General features: G+C 33.7%; 2 protein-coding genes across 5 annotated transcripts in view; one reads left to right on the top strand and one right to left on the bottom strand.

Annotated features, from left to right (window-relative positions):
* LOC128248326 (histone-lysine N-methyltransferase SETMAR-like) overlaps positions 1–22,461 on the bottom strand; it is a 124,876-nt gene extending 102,415 nt beyond the window's left edge. For all 4 annotated transcript variants that reach the window (XR_008264564.1, XR_008264563.1, XR_008264566.1 and 1 more), the window contains exon 1: positions 22,360–22,461. Coding sequence is in view for 1 of the 4 variants with exons in the window: in XM_052969294.1 (XP_052825254.1) it covers positions 22,360–22,371 (12 nt within the window). In the remaining 3 variants the exon portion in view is untranslated. The remainder of the gene's footprint in view (positions 1–22,359) is intronic.
* LOC106881422 (nucleoporin NUP188) overlaps positions 1–23,851 on the top strand; it is a 465,305-nt gene that overhangs the window by 230,665 nt on the left and 210,789 nt on the right. The window contains exon 3 of the mRNA XM_014931808.2: positions 11,148–11,221. Coding sequence (XP_014787294.2) covers positions 11,148–11,221 — 74 coding nt within the window. The remainder of the gene's footprint in view (positions 1–11,147; positions 11,222–23,851) is intronic.

Genomic DNA, 23,851 nt, shown 5'->3' with positions numbered 1-23,851 from the left:
CACTCCATTTCTCTATCAACACATGCATAATTTCCTTTATCTTTCCATATTATTAAGGAGACTGCAAATACTTTAACTACTTTTAGCTAATATTGCTAAAACATTTTGCATGCTTCAGTTTCCATCTTCCAAGTTAATCATGGATGATATAACTTTTATCTTTTTACAGTCTTTTCCTTATATCAGGAGAGATACTTAAAAAATCTGAAGACTTTTACTCTTCTTGCTAAAGACATGCAGTAATCCAATTAAAGTTCCCTCTTCATCATTAAATACCAAACTTTTCACAGAAAATCTCTGTAGCTCCTTCATAAATCATTGCATGTTTTGAACTTTGATTCAACATAAGAGGCAGCATCTTGTTCAGAGTGCTTCTTGCTGTTTAACTGATCAGATCAAAATACAAACCACTCAAGTATTTGCTATGATCAAGAAGCCTAATATTTTCAAGCAAGATTCAAATTCATAAATACCCTCTCATAACTCCTGATTATCATTGCAATATCTCCACAGTTATCTGCTCTTGTTTCGTGTAAGTAAATATCAAAGATTCAGAAAAAGTTGCACTAACTTACGTTGGCAGACGTTTTAAAGTGTCTTTATATCAGTGTATGTGAGTGTGTATTTCATTTCATGTTAGCATATAGTAAATGTATTGAGAACAGAAGTCTTTCAGAGTTTGTTTGCTTTCATAATGGCAAATATTTATCAATTGGAAGTTTACATTCAGCTATATTGATGCAACAGTAGACAGAGAGAATGAGATGGCTCACAGTTTTACTTAGCCAAAGTAATTAATGTCACCTTAAATTAGTTAGTTGTACAATGCATAAATAAGTTAATGGGGTGATGTACTAGATGACATAAGCAGACTAATTATGTAATTGAAATATCCCTCTTAGTTGGAGAACGAAAACAAACCTTGTGGGAAATGATTTTCTTTTTGTTTTTTCTTTCTCCACTTAAGAGGAAACTTTCAATTAGTTGAGAATTTATTTTGTATACATATTTCATTACTCCTTAACTAATTTATTGAAATTTATTTCTTTGATCCATTTAAATTTCTTCTGTAAGCTCATTATTTTTTACTGACACAAAATATAGATCAATACCTATGAAGAGTTAGTATGCTAAAGTTATGGGATAAGCCATGTGTGTGCTTTTTAGTAATAACTGGTGTAAGCTGAGATATTATAGATCCATTTGTGTACTTTATCTAACCTCCTATTAGGTTTTATTTAGCAGACCTATGGTGCTATGATTGTTGGCTGTATGACAAGCTGCAATCCACAAATGTATAGCACGAGATCAGTTGCTATGGTTTCCTATGATAAAACCTTATCACTTTGACCAGTATTTTAGCCCTGAACCAATATTCTCTTGTGATATTATTTTATCCAGGACTGAGTTATTCAACCACTTTTTAAGATTAATGAGTGGAATCAGAAGCTACCTTGTGTAAGGTCCCTTTCTGTTGTCGAACAAGTGAAAATAGGACTCAGTAGTATGTGCCTTACTAAGAGAACATTGCCTTCTCCCTTCTCTTTATTCTTCAATTGACTCCTTTCTCCATGTATAGAGTTTACTTTAGGCAACTTTTATACTTTTTTGTGCCGTTCCTGCAGTATTTATAAATACAATACCACAGTTCTAATTCCATTTTCAGATTTGTTTCTTGATTACTTAAATGTACATTTTAGTATTTCAGAGGCTTTTGTATCTCTAAGGAGTATGCTTATATGATCACAAAGCAGTCTCTTCTCAACATATTACATGTGAACAAACTGCAGGTTATATAACAGAAATCATTCATATAAATAAGAAAATGCAATAGATGTATGCTTAATAGATACAGCACAAGAACATTTCTTTAAGATATTGGAAATCATAATGCTTTTAAATACTGATCACACATCATCATCATCATCATCATCATCATCATCATCATCAAACACCCACTTTTCCATGTTTTTTCATGAGTCAGAGAGCTTATTGACGTGCATTTTCTGCAGTCAGATGCCTTTCCTGTCCCTAACTCTCACCTGTTTCCTAGCAAAGTAATATTTCCTCATGGCCAGACATATTCTCACAGAATATTGGAAATGAATGACACCACTTGTATGACAGTGACACTCATTTACAATTATCATACAATGTCAAGACGAGCTGACACGTGCATGCACACACACACACACACACACACACACACACACACACAATCAGCAAGCTCTGTTCAGCTCCATTTACTAAATCCATTCACATCATCATCATCATTGTTTAACATCTGCTTTCCATGCTGGCATGGGTTAAATGGTTTGATATGGAGCTGGTCAGACTTGAAATGTCTGTTGTGACATGGTTTCTGAAGCTGGATGCCCTTCTAAATGCTAACCACTTAACAGAGTATGTTGCGTGCTTTTTATGTGCTACTGGCACAAGTTTGTTTACACAGCACCAACACTGTTGCATTAACACAGCACTAGCACAGGTGCTTTTTCGGTGATACCAGCACCAGAAAAGACAAGCTTGTATGTGTGGAAAACAGTGATTTTACTTAGCTTGATGTGTCCTATCAAGTACAGCTCATTGCCTCATCTCCCAGTCCCTTATCATTTCCTCGGTGAGGCCCATTTTCTGAATAGATCCTTTCTCACCACCTCATCCCATGTCTTCCTGGGTCTACCCCTTCCACAGCTACCCTCCACAATTAGAGCATGACACTTCTTTGCACAACTGTCCTCATCCATACACATCACATGACCAAACCAGCGCAGTCTTCTTTCTTACAACATCTGATGTCTCTTATATCCAGTTTTCCTTTTCAAATCATTTACACTCTGTCATGCATGCACACTAACATTATCCATCCAGTGAAGCATGCTAGCTTCATTCTTTTCAAGCCCTCACACGTCCTCTGTAGTTAGAGTCCATGTTTCACTACAATGTAACATAGCTGTATGTACACAGGCATCATACAATTTGCCTTTCACTTTGAGAGAGAGGCCCTTAGTTACCAACAAAGGTAGAAGCTCTCTAAACTTCGTTCAGCCCATTCTTATCCTAGCAGCTACACTTTCAGAACTCCCTCCACCTCTGCAAACTTGTTCTCCTAGGTAATAGACGCTATCTACTACTTCTAATGACCTCCCAAGCATTTGAGAGAGTCTATTGTCTGTGTATTTTAGTGTTTATTGTAACCTGCACATTTGTTACACACAAAGACTATATTGTCTGTTAACCTTCCTTTGATACCACTACACCTCTTATGTGTCCAAAGCTTGAACTGGGTACAATGTTTGGTGTTTTTACCAACACCCTTCTTACATATTGAGCAGGACCATCTCTCAAAAGGGACTTGTGATTTGTCTGTTTTCCTACTTACCAGGACTTTGGTTTTTGCTAAATTAACCCTAAAATTCTTAGATTCCCAACTTTGTTTCCATTCCTGAAATTTCTTCTCTAGGCCAGGTGGTGATTCAGCTATAAGAACAAGGTCATCATCATAGAGGAGCTCCTCTACACAGATGAATTCCTCTGATAAGGCCTGGAGAACTAAAATGAACAAGAGTGGACTGAGAACTGAGCCTTGGTATACTCTTGCTTGTGCACTGAATTCGTTGCTATACTCGATAATCGTTGCGAACCTTCACCTTACTGGCAGCATCCCTGTACCACTCTCACTAACCACTCATCTATCCCTAGCTTCTGCACTAACCATCAGATAAGGGAGTGGGAGACTCTGTCAAAGGCTTTTTCCATGTCAACAACAGCCAGGTACAGAGGCTTATTTTTGGCTATATATTTCTCCTACAGTTGCCTAACCAAGAATATAGCATCAGTCATGTTCCTGCCTGACACAAACCTAACCTAAGCTGCATCTTATCTATATTAACTCTCTTCCTAATTAATTAGACTATGACCCTTTCTATGACTATCATCACCTGGTGAAGCAGTATGATTCCTTTGTAACTATTTCTGTCTAAGGCATTACCTTTGCAAGAGTTGACTATAATGCTGCTGCACCAATCATTGGGTATTACTCCCTCATGGGGAGTAATAACAACAAATAGCAACCAAATCTTCTTCAAATAATACTCTCCTGTGTTAGTGTATCTAAAGCAACATGGTTGGATTTTAATAACACAGCAGGGTAACGTCATTAGTAGGATAGGAAGGAAGTTGAGAGAAAATAAAATAAAATAACTATTTAAAATTCAATAAAGGTAGGAGTACAAGGAGGTTTAATTTTCCGTAATAGGTTGATGGGTAATAAAAATTTTTGAGGTGGGTTGGGCAGCTGCACTGCAAACAACCAAACATCATGGTTGCCCTATTCCCTAGATAAAGGCCATGTAAAATATCCAAACAAAACAAAGTAAAAGCCACTACTTCACATATAGCATGGAAAAAGCAAGGGTAGAGACATAATATGAGCAAGATAAATAAAGTGGGTAACAAAACAAATGAAGAGATAAAATTTTTGAGAATTAAAAGAAACAATTGAACATTTGGAATTCTTAACTTTACTATAACATACAGCATGGAAATAAATGAAGCTTTACAGGTAAATAGATAAATAAATAAATCTATACTATAAGAGCTGCGTCCTTCTGTCTGTCTGTCCGTCACACTTTTCTTTAATTTTAAGATAGAAAGACATTCAAGTAGTTAATTACATAGGAAGAAATTCAAGCACAAGCAGTTAACTTCAAAGAACGGTATCACATATACTAGATACATAGATACATACACACATTCTTAAATTAAAAGCGGGAGAGAGGAGGGACACAGAAGAAGTGAGTGAGACAGGAGATACATAGAAGAATAGAAAAGTTGATACATAGATACAGATTGCAGTATTCTAACTGTGGGCAACATTGGGGACTCTTTTCTCATATCTGTTGCTCTTTCAGCAATTGATACTCCAACAAAACATCTAAGCAGTCACCTGTCTTGCAGCAAATAGCAACCAAATCTTCTTCAAATAATACCCTCCTGTGTTAGTGTTTCTAAGGCAACATGGTTGGATTTTAATAACACAGCAGGGTTACGTCATTAGTAGAATAGGAAGGAAGATGAAAAAAATAAAATAAAATAGCTATTTAAAATACAATAAAGGTAGAAGTACAAGGAGGTTTAATTTTCCGCAATAGGTTGATGGGTAATAAAAATTTTTGAGATTCACAGATATGAAAGCTTTAAAGGTTCATGGATATCAAAGTTTGAAAGTTAAAGGACGTGTGGAAGGTAATACTATTTAAATTCATTATTACCTGTATGTTTTAATAAATATTTGCTCATTAAAATCCATACTATAATAATAGATACAAAGCAGAATATATAGTAGTGTTTCAAAATAATTATGTGCACTGAAAACCCTGTAGATGCGCTATGCTCTTATTTTGATAAATAGTCACTGCTTAAACACACATTTTCTTTTTTTTTTTACCTATCAAAACCTCGGTATGAGTATTAATATTGCTTGCCAGAGGAGAAAAGCAACCAGACTTCATCAACAGCAGAGGCAAAGAAGATTGAGCAGTGACCGACAAGAAGCTGTAAGAAACATAAATGCTGCACAATGGAGAGAAGCGCAGGCTCACTTGAGCCAAGCACAACACTCTGAAATTTTACTACAGGACTCTCAACAACATAGAGTAGCAAGAGAACATATATCGCAGGAAAGAAGAGGAGAAATTTTACATCAAAATGCTGAACATCACGCAGCCTGAGAGAATTTATCACAGGAAAGAAGAGAAGAATTACTATATCAAAATGCAAATTCTCACAGAATCTTTAAATATAGCCAGACAACACAATATTGATGCTCTTCAAGTGGACGTCAACGTTATTCATCACTGTTGTGGCACCATGGAAGTATGGTGTTGATTCTGCAGCTCCCTTATGTTTATGGGAGAAAGGACAAGTGGAAGCCAAGCTAAATCCAACTTCGGTATTTGTTGTAAAACTGGTTACTGATACTTTCCATTACTTTTGGGTATACATGAGAAAAAATAGGACATTAAACTACACATCGTGTAATGGGTGCCCTAGTAATAATAATAATTATAATAATAATAATAATAATAATAATGAGATGAGGAAAGCTTGCCAGGACAGAAGGCATATAGTTGCCAAGTGGTGAAATGATAAAGGCAATTCAACCTCAAGAAAAGAGAAAAAGAGAGTACCTGCAGCGAGTGAGAAAAATATTGGCTTCAAAGCTAAATGCCCAGAAACATAATTTCAGCAATAAACTCATGCATAGTTGTAGTAATTTGGTATGGCACTGGAATCCTGAAGTGGACAGAGGAGGTGCTAAAGGAGATGGACAGGAAGTCAAGAAAGCTCCTAACAATGTATGGAACTCATCATCCATGTACAGACACTGATCACCTAACATGAAGAGAGCAAATGGAGGAAGGGAACTGATAAATATGGAAGGCTATAGGATCAAACTCGAGAGTTTAGTGAGATACCTAACCCAAAGTAAGCAAACCTTGCTAGTGACAGTTAGGAACGAGAGAGTGTTGAGAACAGAGAAAAAAGGGAAAACAAAGGAAGAAATAGAAAAAGGACATGAAGAAGAATTAGGCAAGGACTACACAATCAATTCCATATAGCCACTACAGAAATTGCTGTAAAAAATAGGTGGGACTGGCTGATGAAAGGAACCCTAAATAAAGAGACCGAGAGCACTATACTGACAGTACAATACCAAGCTTTGGCCACAAACTAGAGGGTCAACCTTAGGAATGAGCAAGTGTCTCTGCTGTGCCACATCTGCAATAGAGTGAATGAAACCATTGCTCATATCATGAATGAATGCCCTAAACTTGCCCAAAACTACAAGTTGTGGCTACATGACCAGGTAGCAAAAGTGCTACATTGGAAACTGTGTGAAAAGTGGAGGCTAGAGAGAGGCAAGACATGGTATGAGCACAAACCACAGAGAGTGACAGAGTCAATGACCAGCAAAATCCTCTGGGGTTTCCCAATCCAAACAGACCAGACCTAGTGGTAGTGGACAAGGTGCACCACATATGCTATATAGTTGACATTGCATGCCCCTTTGATCCATGAATAGTCAAGAAAAAAGGCGAAAAGATAGACAGATACACCCCTCTTAAGTACAAAATAGCCCGGCTATGGAGAATGAAGGTAAAGACAGTTCCAATTATTGTTGGGTCCTTGAGAATTGTATCAGAAGGCATCAAGAGGTATATTAATGGAAATTGGAATTGAGTGCCCAGCAGAACTGTTACAAAAGGTTTGCTTCCTTGGCATGGCCAGAATAATCAGGAAAGTATTAGATAGCTGAAAAGAACACCCGCTACACATGCAAGACTCTCGGAGCTCCAACAAAACCTATGATAAAGAGATAATGATGATGATAATAATAATATGAGTGCTACAAAGTGAGGTTAGGAATAATGCTAGGTTAAAAAACAAAGTTGCTTATCTGAACATTTCTTCATAACACATGCACTCTGTATGAAAAAAGAAAAAAATTCCGTTTTTGTTGATATTCACTTTTGGGCTAATGTTATATCAAACATTTATTTTGAGTATACAACAGATTGGAGAGGATACCATCAAGCGTAATTTTTTTCAAATGAAGAATCAGTGAAATTAAATATATATATATGTATATGTATATATATCTATATGTCTATATATATATATAGATATATATATATATAGTAAATATTCATTCTACTATTTTTACTTCACCATAGCTTTTTTTTTTTTTTTATTGAAAGTAAAACATTTTCATCCATTAAAGAGACTTGTCAATCATATGTGTAATTTATATCTTGAATTTGTAAATGAACATTATGGTAATTTAGTTAATATTTTATTATTTAAAAAAAAATTCAAGTTGCATGATATGGTTTTAAACTAGTTGAGTAAAGGTATTAGCTTTTTGTAAAATTGATTGATGGCTCATCTGGAAAACAGTTTAAAAATACTTTTGTTGAAAAATAATGACAATAAAAAGGTTATAAAAATATTAAATGATAAGTTAGACTGTTTATGGTAATTTGTTATTTGGAAGCTATTATGATAAACAGCATCAGTAACCCTAACACTAACTGTAGATTGTGATTTAAAATGTTTGGTTCTATTATTTGATGGCTTCTAATAATAATTTTTTTCAATTGATAACCTAAAGAATCAAGAAAGAAAATTGTTGCTGAAAGCTATTTCTTTACTAATTCTAGGATTTTTCACTAAAGACAAAGTATGGTTGAAATTAGATATTCTATTGCTGTGTTGATATCAAATGTTTTCTTTAGCTTGGTCAGATTGTTTGTGTGATTATTGATTATTTATGTTTGTGAAATTAGTTTAATGCCATCAATGTGTTAATGAAGTGATAAGAATACTTGCATTGAATTTGAGAAGTGTGATACTACATCTTTAACCATAGTTGAAATTATTGGCTTTTTTATTCTCCTATTTTTTATTACTTTCTGCATTTTTAATCTTTCGATTTTTTTTGAGAAATAGAAACATGCCAATTACTGTAATCATTCAAACTAACTTTACCAGCTAATGTCCAAGGAGAGGAGACATATTCCAGTGAGTTGTTCCTGCCTAAAGTCAGTCACTCACTCAAAAGCAAAGCTGAACAAAATGATATGGAAAAATATCGGATAAATATGTTACCAACCCAAAGTTGTGACCAATAGTTCATGTATAACACTGTAAAAATATATACAGGATCCAAGAACTTGGTCTGTGACAATGATAAATATCGGCAGTATGCAAACAAAATAAATGATGTGAAGAAAATTACATTAGGTTATCCTCAACTCTGATGTTATTGTTGTGTAAAAATACCCAGCACACACTGTAAAGTGGTTGGTGTTAGGAAGGACATTCAGCTGTTGAAACCAAGCTAAATCAGACTAGAACCTGGTTGCCAGCTCTAGTCAAACCATCCAACCTATGCCAGCATGGAAAATAAATGGATGTTAAAAGAGAAAGAGGAGGATATTCTTCACAAAGTGTGCTATTCTTGTATAATGAAATTCATATAGATTCTAAAAGCCTTATTATGGTACAGGCATAGCTGCATGATTAAGAAGTTTGTTTCCCAATCACATAGGGTGAGTGTCCTGCACTAGCCCTGAAAACTGAAAGAAGCTTTGTGTGTGTGTAATCATCATTTAATGCCCACTGTTTAATACTTGAATGGGTCAAACAGAATTCATTGAGACAGATTTTCTAAGGCTGGTTACTCTTCATGTCACTAACCCTCACATGTTTCCAATGACTACACATGTTTTTTCATAGAAGACGGAAAACAAACAACACCACTTACATGATGTCAAGACAAAGATTCTTACACACACACACACACACACACACACACACACACACATACCCACATGTGTGCTTCTTTCAGTTCCCATCTACCAAATCCACTCACAAGGCTTTGGTCAACCTGGGGCTATAGAAGACACTTGCCCAAAGTGCCACACAGTGGGTCTGAACTTGAGACTACATAGTCTGAACTTGAGACTACAAAGCAAGCTTCTTGACCACACAGCCATGCCTGTACCTGTAACCATATTTTAACTAGGGTAAGTGTGAGTGATATGCATCTGTGTACGTTTTTGTATTTGTGATTTTGTATTTGTCTACCATCTATAAATTACACATCTTGTCTACACATGTTTCACTCACTAGTTTATTAACAATGGCTTCACTAACTGTTTCATTTATCTGTTGTCTGCTATGAAAGTATATCCAGGCTTCTTCACACATCTTGACATGTTGCACAATTGTTGTAAACAAAAGATTTGTTTTGGAGTTGTTTGTTTCCAGTTTTCCACCCATACATGTCCAGGCTGTTTGTTGGTGAATAGACTGGGAGATTACTACTTCACTTGAAAACAAGTAATAATCTGCAGAAAACAGCTGCAGAAAACTTTGCCATACTCCTATGTGACTCATGGTAGCATGGAAAAAGAGATGTTGAAATGATATTGGTGGTGGTGGTAGCAGTGGCAATCCACAAATTGTGTCTACATTCTTTGAACTTATGATTTAATTTCTTTATTTATTGAAGTTGTTTACTGGATCATTGTGTCTTTTCAACATAACCTTTGATAATACTTTCAAATAGCTTTTCATTCTAAATGTTGGCACAAACTATATCAGTAAGAATAAAAGTAAGTCCAAATTTAAATTCTGACTAAGGATTACTTTCTGTTAAAGTACATGTGACCAACACATTAAACTTTCTACTCCTTGCAGCAGTTAAATTCAACATTCTATAAACTTATTTTTGTTGCCACCCCAAACCCTAACCAGTTTCTTCAAATTCCAGATATTTTCCTATCTTAAAAATAGTCTGTCAGAGATGACAAGAAAACAAAAATTCAAGTTTTACCCTGTAAAATGGATTGAATTGTAAAACATGGGCAGGAATTTGAGGAATTAATATACGATAGTAATCTGTTCAATCTTTAGTCCTTAGTTAAAGATAGCTGACTCCATAAATTTTTAAGATTGTTGAACTTATATATATTAACTGGAGTTAACCCTTTAGCATTCTGATTACTCGATCAAAGGTAATGCTTATTTATTCACATTGTTTTAAATTAATCATACATTATCTCATAGCTTCAAAACTTCAATGATGTGACTGTTTACTTTTAGAATGAATTGTAGGGTAGACATGAGATGCTGGGTCTTGCTGATTTGAGCATGAGACAGATTTGGGCCAAATGTGGCTGGTTTCAATGCTAGAGGGTTAAAGTTTCTAAGGCTGTAATCTTAAAGTATTCTAAATTAATACATCACATTGACTTTGTATGTATAGTTTAGTATGACATAGTATTGTCAATTTGTATTTACTATTGCACAGTATGGTATTGACATATCACAACACTACACAATATCATTGTAATATTTTTTAATTCCATTGGTACTCTCTACATAGTATTGTATAGTATTAACACTTTGCATATTATTTCATACTACTAACACTATATGTATATTAAGCTATAATATAGTATTTACACTATATTATATTATCATATACCATTGACCATTTGTATCATTATATTATGCTGCTGAATATTTTTTACTTAAATGGTAAAAGTAATTACTTTGTTATTTTGCTATTTCAGGAATTGGTTGCCATTGAACTAAAAGAGAACAAACATAAAATTTTGAATGGCCTTTTATATTACAAAAAATCCTCGTGAGTAGTATTTATTTCTATGTTGAGTGTTGTTAACATGAGTTTATATAAGATATCATTTAAGGCATGGCTGTCTCATAATATTGTGTTCCCTGATATTAGAATCAACAATAAAAAAAAAGTCTTTCTTTGAAGTTTCATGAGCCACACTATGTCACTTAGTCTGCTACATCATTACTTGTTTCTCTTTTCATTAATTACTGGGGACAGCATTGATTCTTACTGAAATTTTATTAGTTCAATAACTTTCATTGATATACTATATAGTGACTTACATTGTATGCACACCTATGATAGGAAGGGAGGGATGATATTGTATGCTCCCATAGTTTTCTCAGGGTGTGAGTAATGCAAATGAAATGAAATGACTTCAGTCATAACTCAACTTGCCAGGAGCTTACCTCTCTTCTATGGCTGGGGTTACATTTTCCACAAACAGACCTGGCTATTTTAGTGTTGCTGTTTCTTTTCTCTATCAATCTCCAGATGTACTGGAATAGTGTGATGGAGTTGCTCCTGCTTTTGATTCTGAAGGATTGAATGTGCAAAGTGAATTTATTCTTGAATATATTCCCTCTAAGTACAATGGAATTATGTTAATACAAGAGACACAGGAAGAATTCAGATTGCCGATTGATAATACTCTTAACTAATTGAATTTGGAAAAGTATAGGATAAGAAGAAGTAGAAACTTAGATATTGCAGTTGAAGTTGGAATTGAAATATGAGAAAAAACGTTTAACTCAAATGTAAAAGTATACTCCCTCTTTAGATTCTAATTCCCCTTTAAAGAAAGTTCTATGTGGAACTTCTTATATTTACTTTCTGTAAAATAAAATGTAGTGGGTGATGGAAGGGGATTGATGCTTAATGGAGATATAGCCTATCTTTCAAAATTTAAAAATGTTCAGTTAACTTTGTCCTGCATTTTCCCAACTATGGGAATGAAAATTTATCTCCATTAGACACAAAGGATTCAGAATCTATGCCCATGAAACTGGAAATTCTACTCTTTCGCTTTTGATATGCAGAAATTCCACCTTCACTCTTTGACTAACAAATCTATTTTCCCCAAAGTGCACAAAATTTTATTTTCCTCAGACTAAGCATAAATCATCAGATATGATTTCAATTAGACAAGCACAGAGATGATTTTTCAAATTTAACAATATTATGTCAGCATACTGCCCAGGGGCACCCAAGTCTTCCCTGTAATCTTTTCACTTCATTTTTTTTCTATTTAAACCTCACAAAAGGCTTATTCTCTAAATCCAAATTCCAACATTAGCTGCAGTATTTTTAAGCTTCTGCTTCTTATCCTGTACTTTTACTTGCTCATTTAATTAAGACTATTATCATTCCTACACCTGCCCTTTTCTTGCTTGTCCACTCTTTTTACAGGTAATGTTTTTTACAGACTCCTCAATTGTTATTGTATAAAAGGTAAAAAAAATTTAATTTTTTTTCAAAAAGTTTAAACTATAGTTAAAAAGTAAGTTGTATAAATTGACAATATACAAAAATGATATTGAAGAACTTGAGACAAAGGAGAAAAATGCCATTAAAGCAGCAGTAAATTAATTAAATGACACCAGTCAGAGAGCAATAGCAAATATAAGTCAACCAGTTTGAAGAAAAATAAGTCTGATCTCAATTACATTCTCAAGAAACACCTTGAGTACACCATAAACCTTGTTACTATGTTTGATCAGTAAGTTTTTAATGTTTTGAATGATCTTCATTTTTTTAAAACATGGTAATATGTCTACTCCATTTTCGAACCTCACAGCACCAAGGCAATACCTTTTCTCCTATAGGAAACACTACTATAATATCTTGAATGCAAATAGGCTAATAGTTGAAGATTAAGAAATAAGCCAAATGACAGAGAAATTGTTTAGTTGGAAGCAGGAATCAAATGCAAGTCTATAAGATGCATATATTGAGAGTAATAATCAATCTTTAATTTTACAATTCACATTAAAATACTGTTTTGGCCTGAAGGCTTAAACATCTATACAGCACTCTCTCATTTTTATTTCATTGTGAGTTTTTTTGTTTTTTTTTATCCAATCAATATTCAATCTCGAAATAGTGAAACACTGGTTCGTTTAAAGAAAACTCATTTTCTGAAGTGCTAATATATAAGCATCTACTAGTTGAGCTCCATCATTTCTAGATCCCCAAAAAGGCAGTGTACTTATATGTAATAATAATAATTATAACAGAAACAATAGTTTCTGGTTTAAGGGTGGGTGACTAGTTGGTACTATTAACCTTAGTACTTGACTGGTACTTTACTTTATTTACCTTAAAAGGACAAAGATAAAGCCGAGCCTCAGCAAAATTTGAAATCAGAACTTGGAACAAGACATAACAAGGTATTTATTTCTGAGTCTTTAGTGATTTTGCCAGCTTGCCACCTTTTGGCACCTAATTCAGGCACAAGGCCAGCAATTTTGAAAAGCAGAAGTTAGTCAGTTTCTTTGTCTCTAGTACTTGACTAGTACATTATTTATACGACCCCAAAAGGGTGAAAGCAAAATTGCTTTGGTGAGGTTTGAACTCAAAATTTAAGAGCTAAAAGACATTATTTCCAATGCTCTAATGATTCTTCTAACTTGCCACCCTAACTACAACAACAACAATAATAATAATTAGTAATCTATAAATTTTGCCTCAAGGATACTCATTGCACATGGATGCATGAGAAGGAGGGTTCTATATTTGCTTATATTAACTATGTTACTTGATTTGTACTTAATTGACATTGAAAGGAATCCCAGTGAAATGTGAACTCAGAACATAAAGGAACATAGCTAAATGCTTGACTTTTTATTCACCACTCTACTGTTTCTACTGTAATAGTACTTTATACCATCTGTTACCCTATAATAATTGTTAGTTCACATTGTACATTGGCTAGACAATCACAGTTAATTGATATGGTGCACTCTTTCACTCACTTCTGCTACTTTCAGCCATCCAGCTATTACCACAATGGGGCAAGGGAATAGCATATGCTTACTAATAGATATAACAATTTTTTTGGATAACATGCAATGAAATGTGGTCATAAATTGCAAACACACATTGATGGGATTGAATATAACATGATTGAATTATAAAAATGCATGTGACATGATGTCACACAGTTGGATAAGTAAAGCATTGAACAAGTTTGGAGTGGCAGAAAATTTGGAGAAACTGGTCAATGAAACTATGACATGTTGAAGCACTGACTTGATTGGAGGAAATCAAAAACTTGGGAAGGTGAACATCAGATGCAGTATATTCCAAGGTGATAGCTAATCTCCATTACTATTTGTATTGGCCATGATACCATTCAGTTTGATATTATAGAAAGTCAAAATAGCTTATGATTTGGGAAAAAAGCATAGTCAGATAAATCATCTCCTATTCATAGATGATAGCTTTATGTGAAAAATGAGAAGCAACTGGAAAGTTTTGTATGTACTGTTTGGATTTTCTCAAATGATGTAGGAATATAATTCAGGCTTGAAAAGTTGCACTGTTTTGATGATGAAACGAAATGCCAAATGGATAAACAATGAAATCATTTGAGAAAGGACAGGAGTGTAAGCATTTGGGAATACTGAAGGCAGATGAAATAAAGCATGAAGCAAATAGTGGGTATACAAAGAGAGTGAGGAAAATATTATACGGTTGAAAAATTGTTATTGAAGAAATAAATTCAAAAGTAGTGCCCCAGTTATCAGATATGGAGTTGGAACTGTGGATTGGATAAAAGGTGAAATGCAGAAACTGGACAGAAAAACTAGAAAACCACTGACAGTGTATGGAGCCCATCATCTGAATGCTGATACCAACCATTTGTACTTGAACAAAACAGCTTACTTGATAGCTGCAGAATAGCACAGAACTGTTACTTAAGTCAGTAAATAAAGAAACAGTGATCAAGACTGGTAAAGGTAAAGATGAAAATGGAATTCAAAGAGAATATGTTGAACATATTGAAAAGAAACTTTTGCATGGTCAGTTTTGGGAAGCCACTGGGCATATATGCTGAGACAAAATCCTGGGCTTGGTTGAGAAAAAGATAATTGAAAAAAGAGACAGTGTCTTATAGCAGCTCAAGATCAAGCACTGCAACCATACAATTTGAGAGAATATGTGTCTGGAGAGAAAGTGTTGGCAAAATGTAGCATATGTGGGATTTGAAATAAAAAAAGTCATACATTGTTTTAGAATGCCCCAAGTTAGCCCAAGGAAAATATATGAAAGAGTTCTTAAGTCAGTAACAAAGATTTTGTGGGATTTTCCCATTGAAATGGATAAGAAGATGGAACATAACAAGCCAGATATTAAAGTAATAGACAAGAAAAATTGAAATTACATTATTGATCGATCTATCATGTCCATTTGATAGGATTGTGAAGAAAGCTGATGAAAAGTTGAAAAATTACAACCCCTTAAAATTTGAGATTGTGAGGATGTGGAACATGAAATCTGTAAAGATTGCACCTGTGATAATTGGTGCATTAAGGACTGTGATTGATGAATGTCCTGTAGAGTTTCTACAGGTTTACTTCTAAGAAAAAGAAAAGATTATCAGAAGAGTTTTGAGCTTGTGACAGCTTATTAAAATCATGTGGATATCTAAATTTACAGGGAGTAATCTACTACCTGTGTAATTCTACCAGGAATAAGACCAATCCTAAGTTAAGAATAATAATGATAATTAATAAATCTGTAATTTTGTCACAAGAACATTCATTGTGTGTGGGTGAATGAATGAGTGGGAAGACTGTTGTCTGTTTTATTGAATGTGGTACTTAATTAATTGACATTGAAAGGACGAAAAGTTAAGCCAATCCCATTGGAATATGAACTCAGGACATAAAGGAACATAGCTAAATAATTGACATCATCACCCTACCAATTCTACAATACTACTTTCTACCATCTGCTACTCTATGATAATGAATGCCAACTCTGTTATGGGACTTACATTATGCATTGGGTAGACAAAAGAAATTGATGAGATATACTCTTTCACTCACTTCCACAGTTTTCAACTATCCATCTATCACCACAGTGGAGCAAGAGGACAGCATATACATACTAATAGTTAAATAGTTATAACTATTTCTTTGAATAACATGCTCATTATCCAAGTATAATATATTTTTTTTTTAAATTGTTATCATGATTGAACTTCTCTTCTTACTTTTGATAACATGTTATGTGACTGAACAGTTAGTGGTAGGGGTTCTGAAGACCAGAAAGGTTACAAGCTTATCCCCCAGTTAATGAAATTGTATTTGTTATGAGCTTTTGATTATGTAGTGTTAATTGGTTATTATATTTTTTGCATTTTGAACTATTTAGTGCTTATCAATTATCTTTCACATTATTATTTACCTCAACTTTGTTTAATTTGTGACTTTCTAGCCATAACTTCATTTGCCCTGTTTCCAGATAATGACTCCAAAAATATAGAACAAAATCATGAAGTTAATAAATATAATTATGATAGTTAATATCACATGTGACTACTAAATGACTTCCAAATTTTTTAATCAGTCTTTGTTATTTGACCTACTTTTCGTACATGTGAGTGTGTGTGTATACATGTGTTTATATTTATATAGAATCAAAGTGCTCGAGTAAATATATTATTGGACTACCAGCTTATGGTTAATTAGTTCAAATCTATTCAAGCATTTAGTCTCTTGAGAGAACTTTATTTTCCATGCCCTTAGTTCAATTAGCTAATGATAATATGCAGCAAAATTTCTGGCCAAATTGTTTGAAGGAAAATGATGTACTACCACTAAGGTCTAAACTTGTATTAAATACTAGCTTAATACCTCCTTGACATTAATAAAGAAAGAATTATATAGTTGATGTCTTCCATAATCAGACTGGATGTCATCCTGGTGTGGATACCTACGTGGAACAAGTCAGTATAGAAGCCTTTATGTGATCACTTGACTTGTTAGAAATAGCAAATAGCAACCAAACCTTCTCATTTTACATACTACCTTTTTTAACTCTGCTTTTTCTATGTAATTCTCTCAGTCCTATTAGAAATTAGGGATTTTGACAAAATACAGTTAGTCTGGTATAAAATCATAAAAATATAACTTTTGCATAAATTTGTATAAAATATGATATAATACTATAATAATGTGATATAAATATGGTATAAAGATCTCCAGCATAGATTGTGAATGTGATTTTTAACTAGTTGTTGTTGATTTTTTACCTGTTGTGTTTTCATCTGCCTAGGTAGGTTGAATACAGTTGAGTTGATTACTTGTATTTTCATCTATTTACAAGATATATTGATTTTTTGGCATTGTATTCCTAATTAGATCATTATTAAATCATATCAACAAATTTTTAATGTATTACTTGAGGCATTAACTGCTATCATGCTCAGAAATTGGAGGGAAAATAATCTGGAGAGATTTACTCAATAAAATTGAAAAACTAAACAGAAAGTCTTTTGACAATGAAGCTTAACTTTGTTTCTTGCACAAAAGAGTATTTGGTTCCAATTTTTGACCCCCAAACAACACTATTTGAACTGAGGTTTTGTGTGATTTAGGATTTGGTGATAGATATCTGATATAGGACTATAAGTGGGAAAATAGGAAAGGCTCATTAGCTAACGTAGTGCTAGACATTAGAAGGATGAGATTGTAATGACTGATAATATGTCTACTCCTACAGAGTTGACTAAGGATTTAAACAACAACAGTCTATGTAGGATGACTATAGATACACCAGCCATTACACACCCTAAATTCATAGCCAGTTAATTTCAAGAGAAGGTAAGCTAAAATTATAGGTTCACACTTATCTGGTGCTGAATACTGGAATGGTATCTCCAGACCTAGACAAGGATTTTAACTCAATATTTCAAGTTAATTATGCACTGACTACTTTTACAGTAGTATTGTTTCTGTCAGCGTTAAGTAGTACCTACCATGTGATGGATATTTTCAGAATATGTTTGTGGTCAAAATAGAGAAAAGTTTAAAGGAATTTTAAACGGTTTCAAGGTGAGAGTACTTAGATCTCCATTGATCAGTTCAGATCCGTTGTGTGTTTTAACTATCTTAGCAGCATCAGTTCTTTCATTGCATTCTCTATGTGGTATAGCAGACAGGCGGGTGATGTCTGTTAGTCAGCAGGCTGTGAATTGTGACATTTCAGTGACACTCAATGAAGACTTAAATACTTTCACCTAGAAATGATTTTAAATCATCTTTATTCTGATTCCAATCATCTCATGGTATGGACATATTTTGAGCTCTCAATGCTTTAAGTAATGTGAAGCTGAGTAACCTGTTATTAAATGTGTATGTTTGTGTACACACACATATGTGTGTGTGTGTGTGTGTTTATAATATATATTTGAAATATATATATATATATATATATATGGGAGAATATACAAATAATAACAACAGACGAGGACAGGTGGTGTAAATAACAAGAGTATATATTAGTATGACGCTCGGGAATACGGAAAGTCTTTGACGTTTCGAGCTACGCTCTTCAACAGAAAGAATACGGAGACAAGGAGAAAAACACGGAGAAAAAATATATATATATAAATTTAAATAATAAGGGTGAAAAATTGAATACTAATTTGATTAATATCAATTTAAAACCAGTGGCCTAGCATATTGATAAACTCTGAAGGTTCAGAAAAATTATATTACATACATATATGTATGTAATTCAAAGGGTCAGCTTTGTCACACTGTGTCACGCTGAATAGCCCCGAGAACTATGTTATGGGTACATGTGTCTGTGGAGTGCTCAGCCACTTGCACGTAAATTTCACGAGCAGGCTGTTCTGTTGATCAGATCAACTGGAACCCTCGATGTCGTAAGCGACAGAGTGCCAACATGTATGTTATATATATGTGTGTGTGTGTGTGTGTACGTGTACACAAATATATATGTTTAGATAGATTTGTGACAGGCAGGCTTTGTACAGTTTCCATTTACCAAATTCTCTCAGAAGATATTGGTCAACTTGGAGTTAGAAGACACCCAGGGTCCTGTATTGTGCTAAGCACAAAAACAACATGGTTGTGTAGCTAACTTCTTAGCCATACCGGCATGTAAGCATCTCTATAGATATGTGTGTGTGTGTGTGTGCACACATACATACACATATACATACACACACACACACACACACACACACACACATATATATAATACTTACTTAATATTTACTGAGTATTAATTGAAACAGCTGTGAGGGATGATGATTAATTTGCTCTTAATAAACAATTATTAACTTCCCAATCTCCATTTTCTTTTTCTTTTCTTATATATATGTATATATATATATATATAGTTCAAAATTACAGAAAAACAAAAGACAAAGACAGGTGTAGGGACAACTAGCAGGTGTATTGGTTTAAAGCTCTGGAAAAATGGAAAAGTCTTTCACATTTCGAGCCTATGCTCTTATACAGAAAGGAATTAGAGGAAAAAATGGAGAGAGAAAAATTGTGTAGGGTTCAGCGGTCCAACATATACACTCACACACACAGAGTAATACCTTGCTTTACGAGACTCCAGGTTTATGAGTTTTATTTTATAATAAATATAAAAAGCATAAACAGCTATTTTGTGTGTGTGGTAACGTCACATGTGGCAACACTGGTTGTGATGCATTTACACTATTATTTTCAGCATTTTTTAAACCCACCCAATATATCTAAATAAAAGTGTGCAATGGACACCAACAGGGACAAAAAGAAATGAAAAGCCATCACTTTGGAAATGAAGTATGAAATTTTAAAAATGCACAATGGTGGTACAACTGTGAAAAACATTTGTAACAAATTTTATAGAGAATGGAAAAAACCTTCTTAGCAAACAACTCTAGACTTGTTTTCTAAAAAGAAATCTACAAGTGCTTATGAATTGGTAATCATCTCTACAGGTGATGGGACAGTCTAGTGAAAGTGATTCAGAAAACAATTATAATATTTTTTATTATAAATGATCTTGACATTCTTTTTACTTTACACAAAATATTTTTTACATTCTACTGTTGTTTTATTGCCATTTATTTATGAGTATTATAAATTGGTCTGCTTTTCATTTTACGAGCAGTATCCGGGAATAAATTAACTCGTATATCTAGGCGTTACTGAATATTATATATATATATATATATATATAATATAGCTTGAACAGGATAAACTACCCCTATTTTGCAGAAAAAAGTGTAAGTGGTTAGCTAACCACCTACACTTTTTTCTGCAAAATAGGGGTAGTTTATCCTGTTCAGGCTATATTATTAGCATTATCCTGCGATTGAGAATTTAAAATCACTTCTTTAACTTTCTAAGACATCTCAACGCTTCTAAAAACAAACTTCATTTGTTTGTTTACGTTTATCGTAATTTGAATTTATATATATATACACACACACACTCTCACATGAACTCATATTATGATAGAGAGACATGATGTAAACGTGACATAAATATACAAAATATATACATTAAAATAAAGAAATATATATTTCTTTATCTTCCACAGGCATGATTCATGTTTCCTAGTGGCTACTTCCATGCATCTCACTATGGCTCATTTTTATTGAGTACTTTGCCAAAACCTGTCACATACGCACAAAACTTCCTTGTATCCATGAAGTATTTACCTCTACTCTTGCTCTGTGTGTGTGTGTGTGTGTGTGTGTGTGTGTGTGTGTGTCCATTCTGCTCCAGTCAGAATATTATTTCCCCAACTCTTAGAAATGAATAATGAGAGGAAATGTCAACTACTTGCTGAGGATTTGTTCTTTATTCTCAGCTTTGGTGTTTCTCTGATATACCTCTCTCATTTTTCCATCATGGGGCATTCCCCATTTTGCTGTTCTGTTCAGAAGTCATTACTCTTCTATTCTTCCTATGTCTATTGGATGCAAAATAGGATATTGTAAATCTAGATACAAACATACAGAATTATACATATTTCGTATGTATTTGTGGGCACTTGTACATTTTGTGTATATGCATCTCATGCATATATGCTGATAATATATCCCTGTACAAGTATTGCATATATGTATACATGCATGTATTTATACATAAAATTTGCATCTTCTATTATGAAATGCACTTACAAGTTATTGTAACACTAGCAGCTCTTTTATCTGATTCACCAATAAATAAATGTTAAGTTATTACAATACAGTACTGTTAATGACATCCACAACATTCTGTGAAGATGTCTTTTCATTTTCCTCCCGGCTTTTTTGTCCGCTTTCTTGTCAATGTTTATTATTGTTTTCATTGTGATCATTCTATCAATAATCAGTATCAATATGCCTAGACAATGTTTTTCTTCACAAACATCATGTAAAATGGCCTTCTTGTAATCATCTTATACTCTGTCATCTGTTAAGCTTATATAACCATGTTGTCTACTAGTTATTCAGTAACATGAAGTAGGTGTTTGTGTTCGTGTGTGTGTGTGCACACAAAATCCAAACACTTTTCTTTATATACTCCTAGACATAATATGAAGTTTTTAGTTATGAAAATAAGCAGAAGCATTCTGAAATTCTTCCAGTTTATATTTTGGACACTACTGTATTATCATAAACCCTATTCTCACTAGAGGACATCTGGCAAACAGACAACATAACTACTCAGTCAGTCTCTGAACTATTCTGTTACAATTGTATTGCTACCTATTTTTCATTTCAGTTAATACTTCTATTTTCTACCCCTATGCTTGTTGGTGATGTGGTGATGTGTTACAGTATAACCAGAAGGTTATACTCTTTTACTCTTTTACTTGTTTCAGCCATTTGACTGCGGCCATGCTGGAGCACCGCCTTTAGTCAAGCAAATCGACCCCAGGATTTATTCTTTGTAAGCCTAGTACTTATTCTATCGGACTCTTTTGCCAAACCGCTAAGTTACGGGGACGTAAACACACCATCATTGGTTGTCAAGCAATATTGGGGGGACAAACACAGACACACACACACACACATATACATGTATATACATATATACGACAGGCTTCTTTTAGTTTCCGTCTACCAAATCCACTCACAAGGCTTTGGTCAACCTGAGGCTATAGTAGAAGACACTTACCCAAGGTACCATGCAGAGGGAATGAATCCGAAACCATGTGGTTGGTAAGCAAGTTACTTACCACACAGCCACTCCTGCGCTTGTAAAAATATGCCAATTATCAGCTGCCACAACCACTTTATTTAGATGTATGTTATATATGGTAATGTGATAGTTAATTTAAAGATATGATTAGTCGCACTTCAGTGAGATCTTCAGTGTAAGAATATATCAGCTCTCCCTGACAATTTGGGAGAATAAGTGTGTCAGTGAGGGCAATCATCAGAATTTGGTCAGTTAGCATAAATCAGATTAGAAATATAAACAAAACAGAAGCTAATGTACCACAGGATGAAGCAAAACTTATATTTCCAGGTGTTAGATGAAAAAATTATGATTTGTGAAAATAAAATCGTTTTGAGGATTCCATTTATAAGCCTAAACTTATTCTCACCCAGACTTTTATAGAATTGCTTCCTTAATATAGATTTTCTTTACCTTCTGTTAAAGGTCATTGTCTGAGCAATTGACATAAATCTGAAGGTCTGAATACAACAGTATTTTAAAATTGATTTAACCATTTAGCATTCATATTCTTCTGTGAAATGTAATACTTATTCATTCACATGGTTTTTAAATTAATCATGCATGATTTTGAAGCTTTGAGATATTGATGATGAGATTGCTTATTCTTAGAATGACATTGTAAGGAGTTGTGAGAAGTCAGATCTGGCTGGTTTGAGCATAAACAAGAAGAATATTTGAGCCAGATTTGGCTGGTTTAAATACTAAACGGTTGAACAAGTGTAGTGAATATATATGCATGAGATTTTGTTTTTCATTCTTTATTATATAGTATAAAGACAGAATGGAAATAATTGTACTACTGTATATAATATAGCTAATTTTCATGGAGTGAATAATTGGGGGATTACTGCTCTGAATAGTAGAAAAAATTAGTTATTATTTGCAGCCAAGTATGAATTAGTTGTAGCTTGTAAACTTTCCTTAAATGTATGGGGAAACATTATCAGCATTAACATTTTTGTGACCAATTTTGTATTGAAATATATCTTCCTTGTTTCAATTAATTTTTTAAATAATGAAGAATTTTAAAAAAAATAATTCTGTCATTAAGCTGGTGTTTGGAACATAAGTCTGATATTTTGATGGAAGATTTTAATTTAAACTAGCAGAGATACCCGGCGTTGCCCGTGTTACATGCAATTGAAAAATGAGACTTTTCTGTTATATTTTCTGTAAGGAACTGGAATACATATGATTCAAATTTCATCAAAATTGCACATGAGGGTTCTTTCCCTCTTTACACACCCTAAAAAAATTCTAATCATGAGACATGTATCCCATACTATTGATCTTTATGCGCATATTCCAAAATTTCAGTCTTCTGGAACCTGTAAAAAAGATTTTGCTCCTGCAAAATGGAGCTCATGGAGCTCTAAAATGTGGGAATGAAGGCCCCTATTGGGGGTGGGGGTGTTAATGTCAACCA

This window comes from Octopus bimaculoides, chromosome 1 (assembly GCF_001194135.2).
Source record: "Octopus bimaculoides isolate UCB-OBI-ISO-001 chromosome 1, ASM119413v2, whole genome shotgun sequence".
In the NCBI taxonomy this organism is placed as follows: Eukaryota; Metazoa; Mollusca; class Cephalopoda; order Octopoda; family Octopodidae; genus Octopus; species Octopus bimaculoides.
The sequence above is the reverse complement of the archived record's forward strand: the minus strand, read 5'-3'. Positions and strand labels throughout refer to the sequence as shown.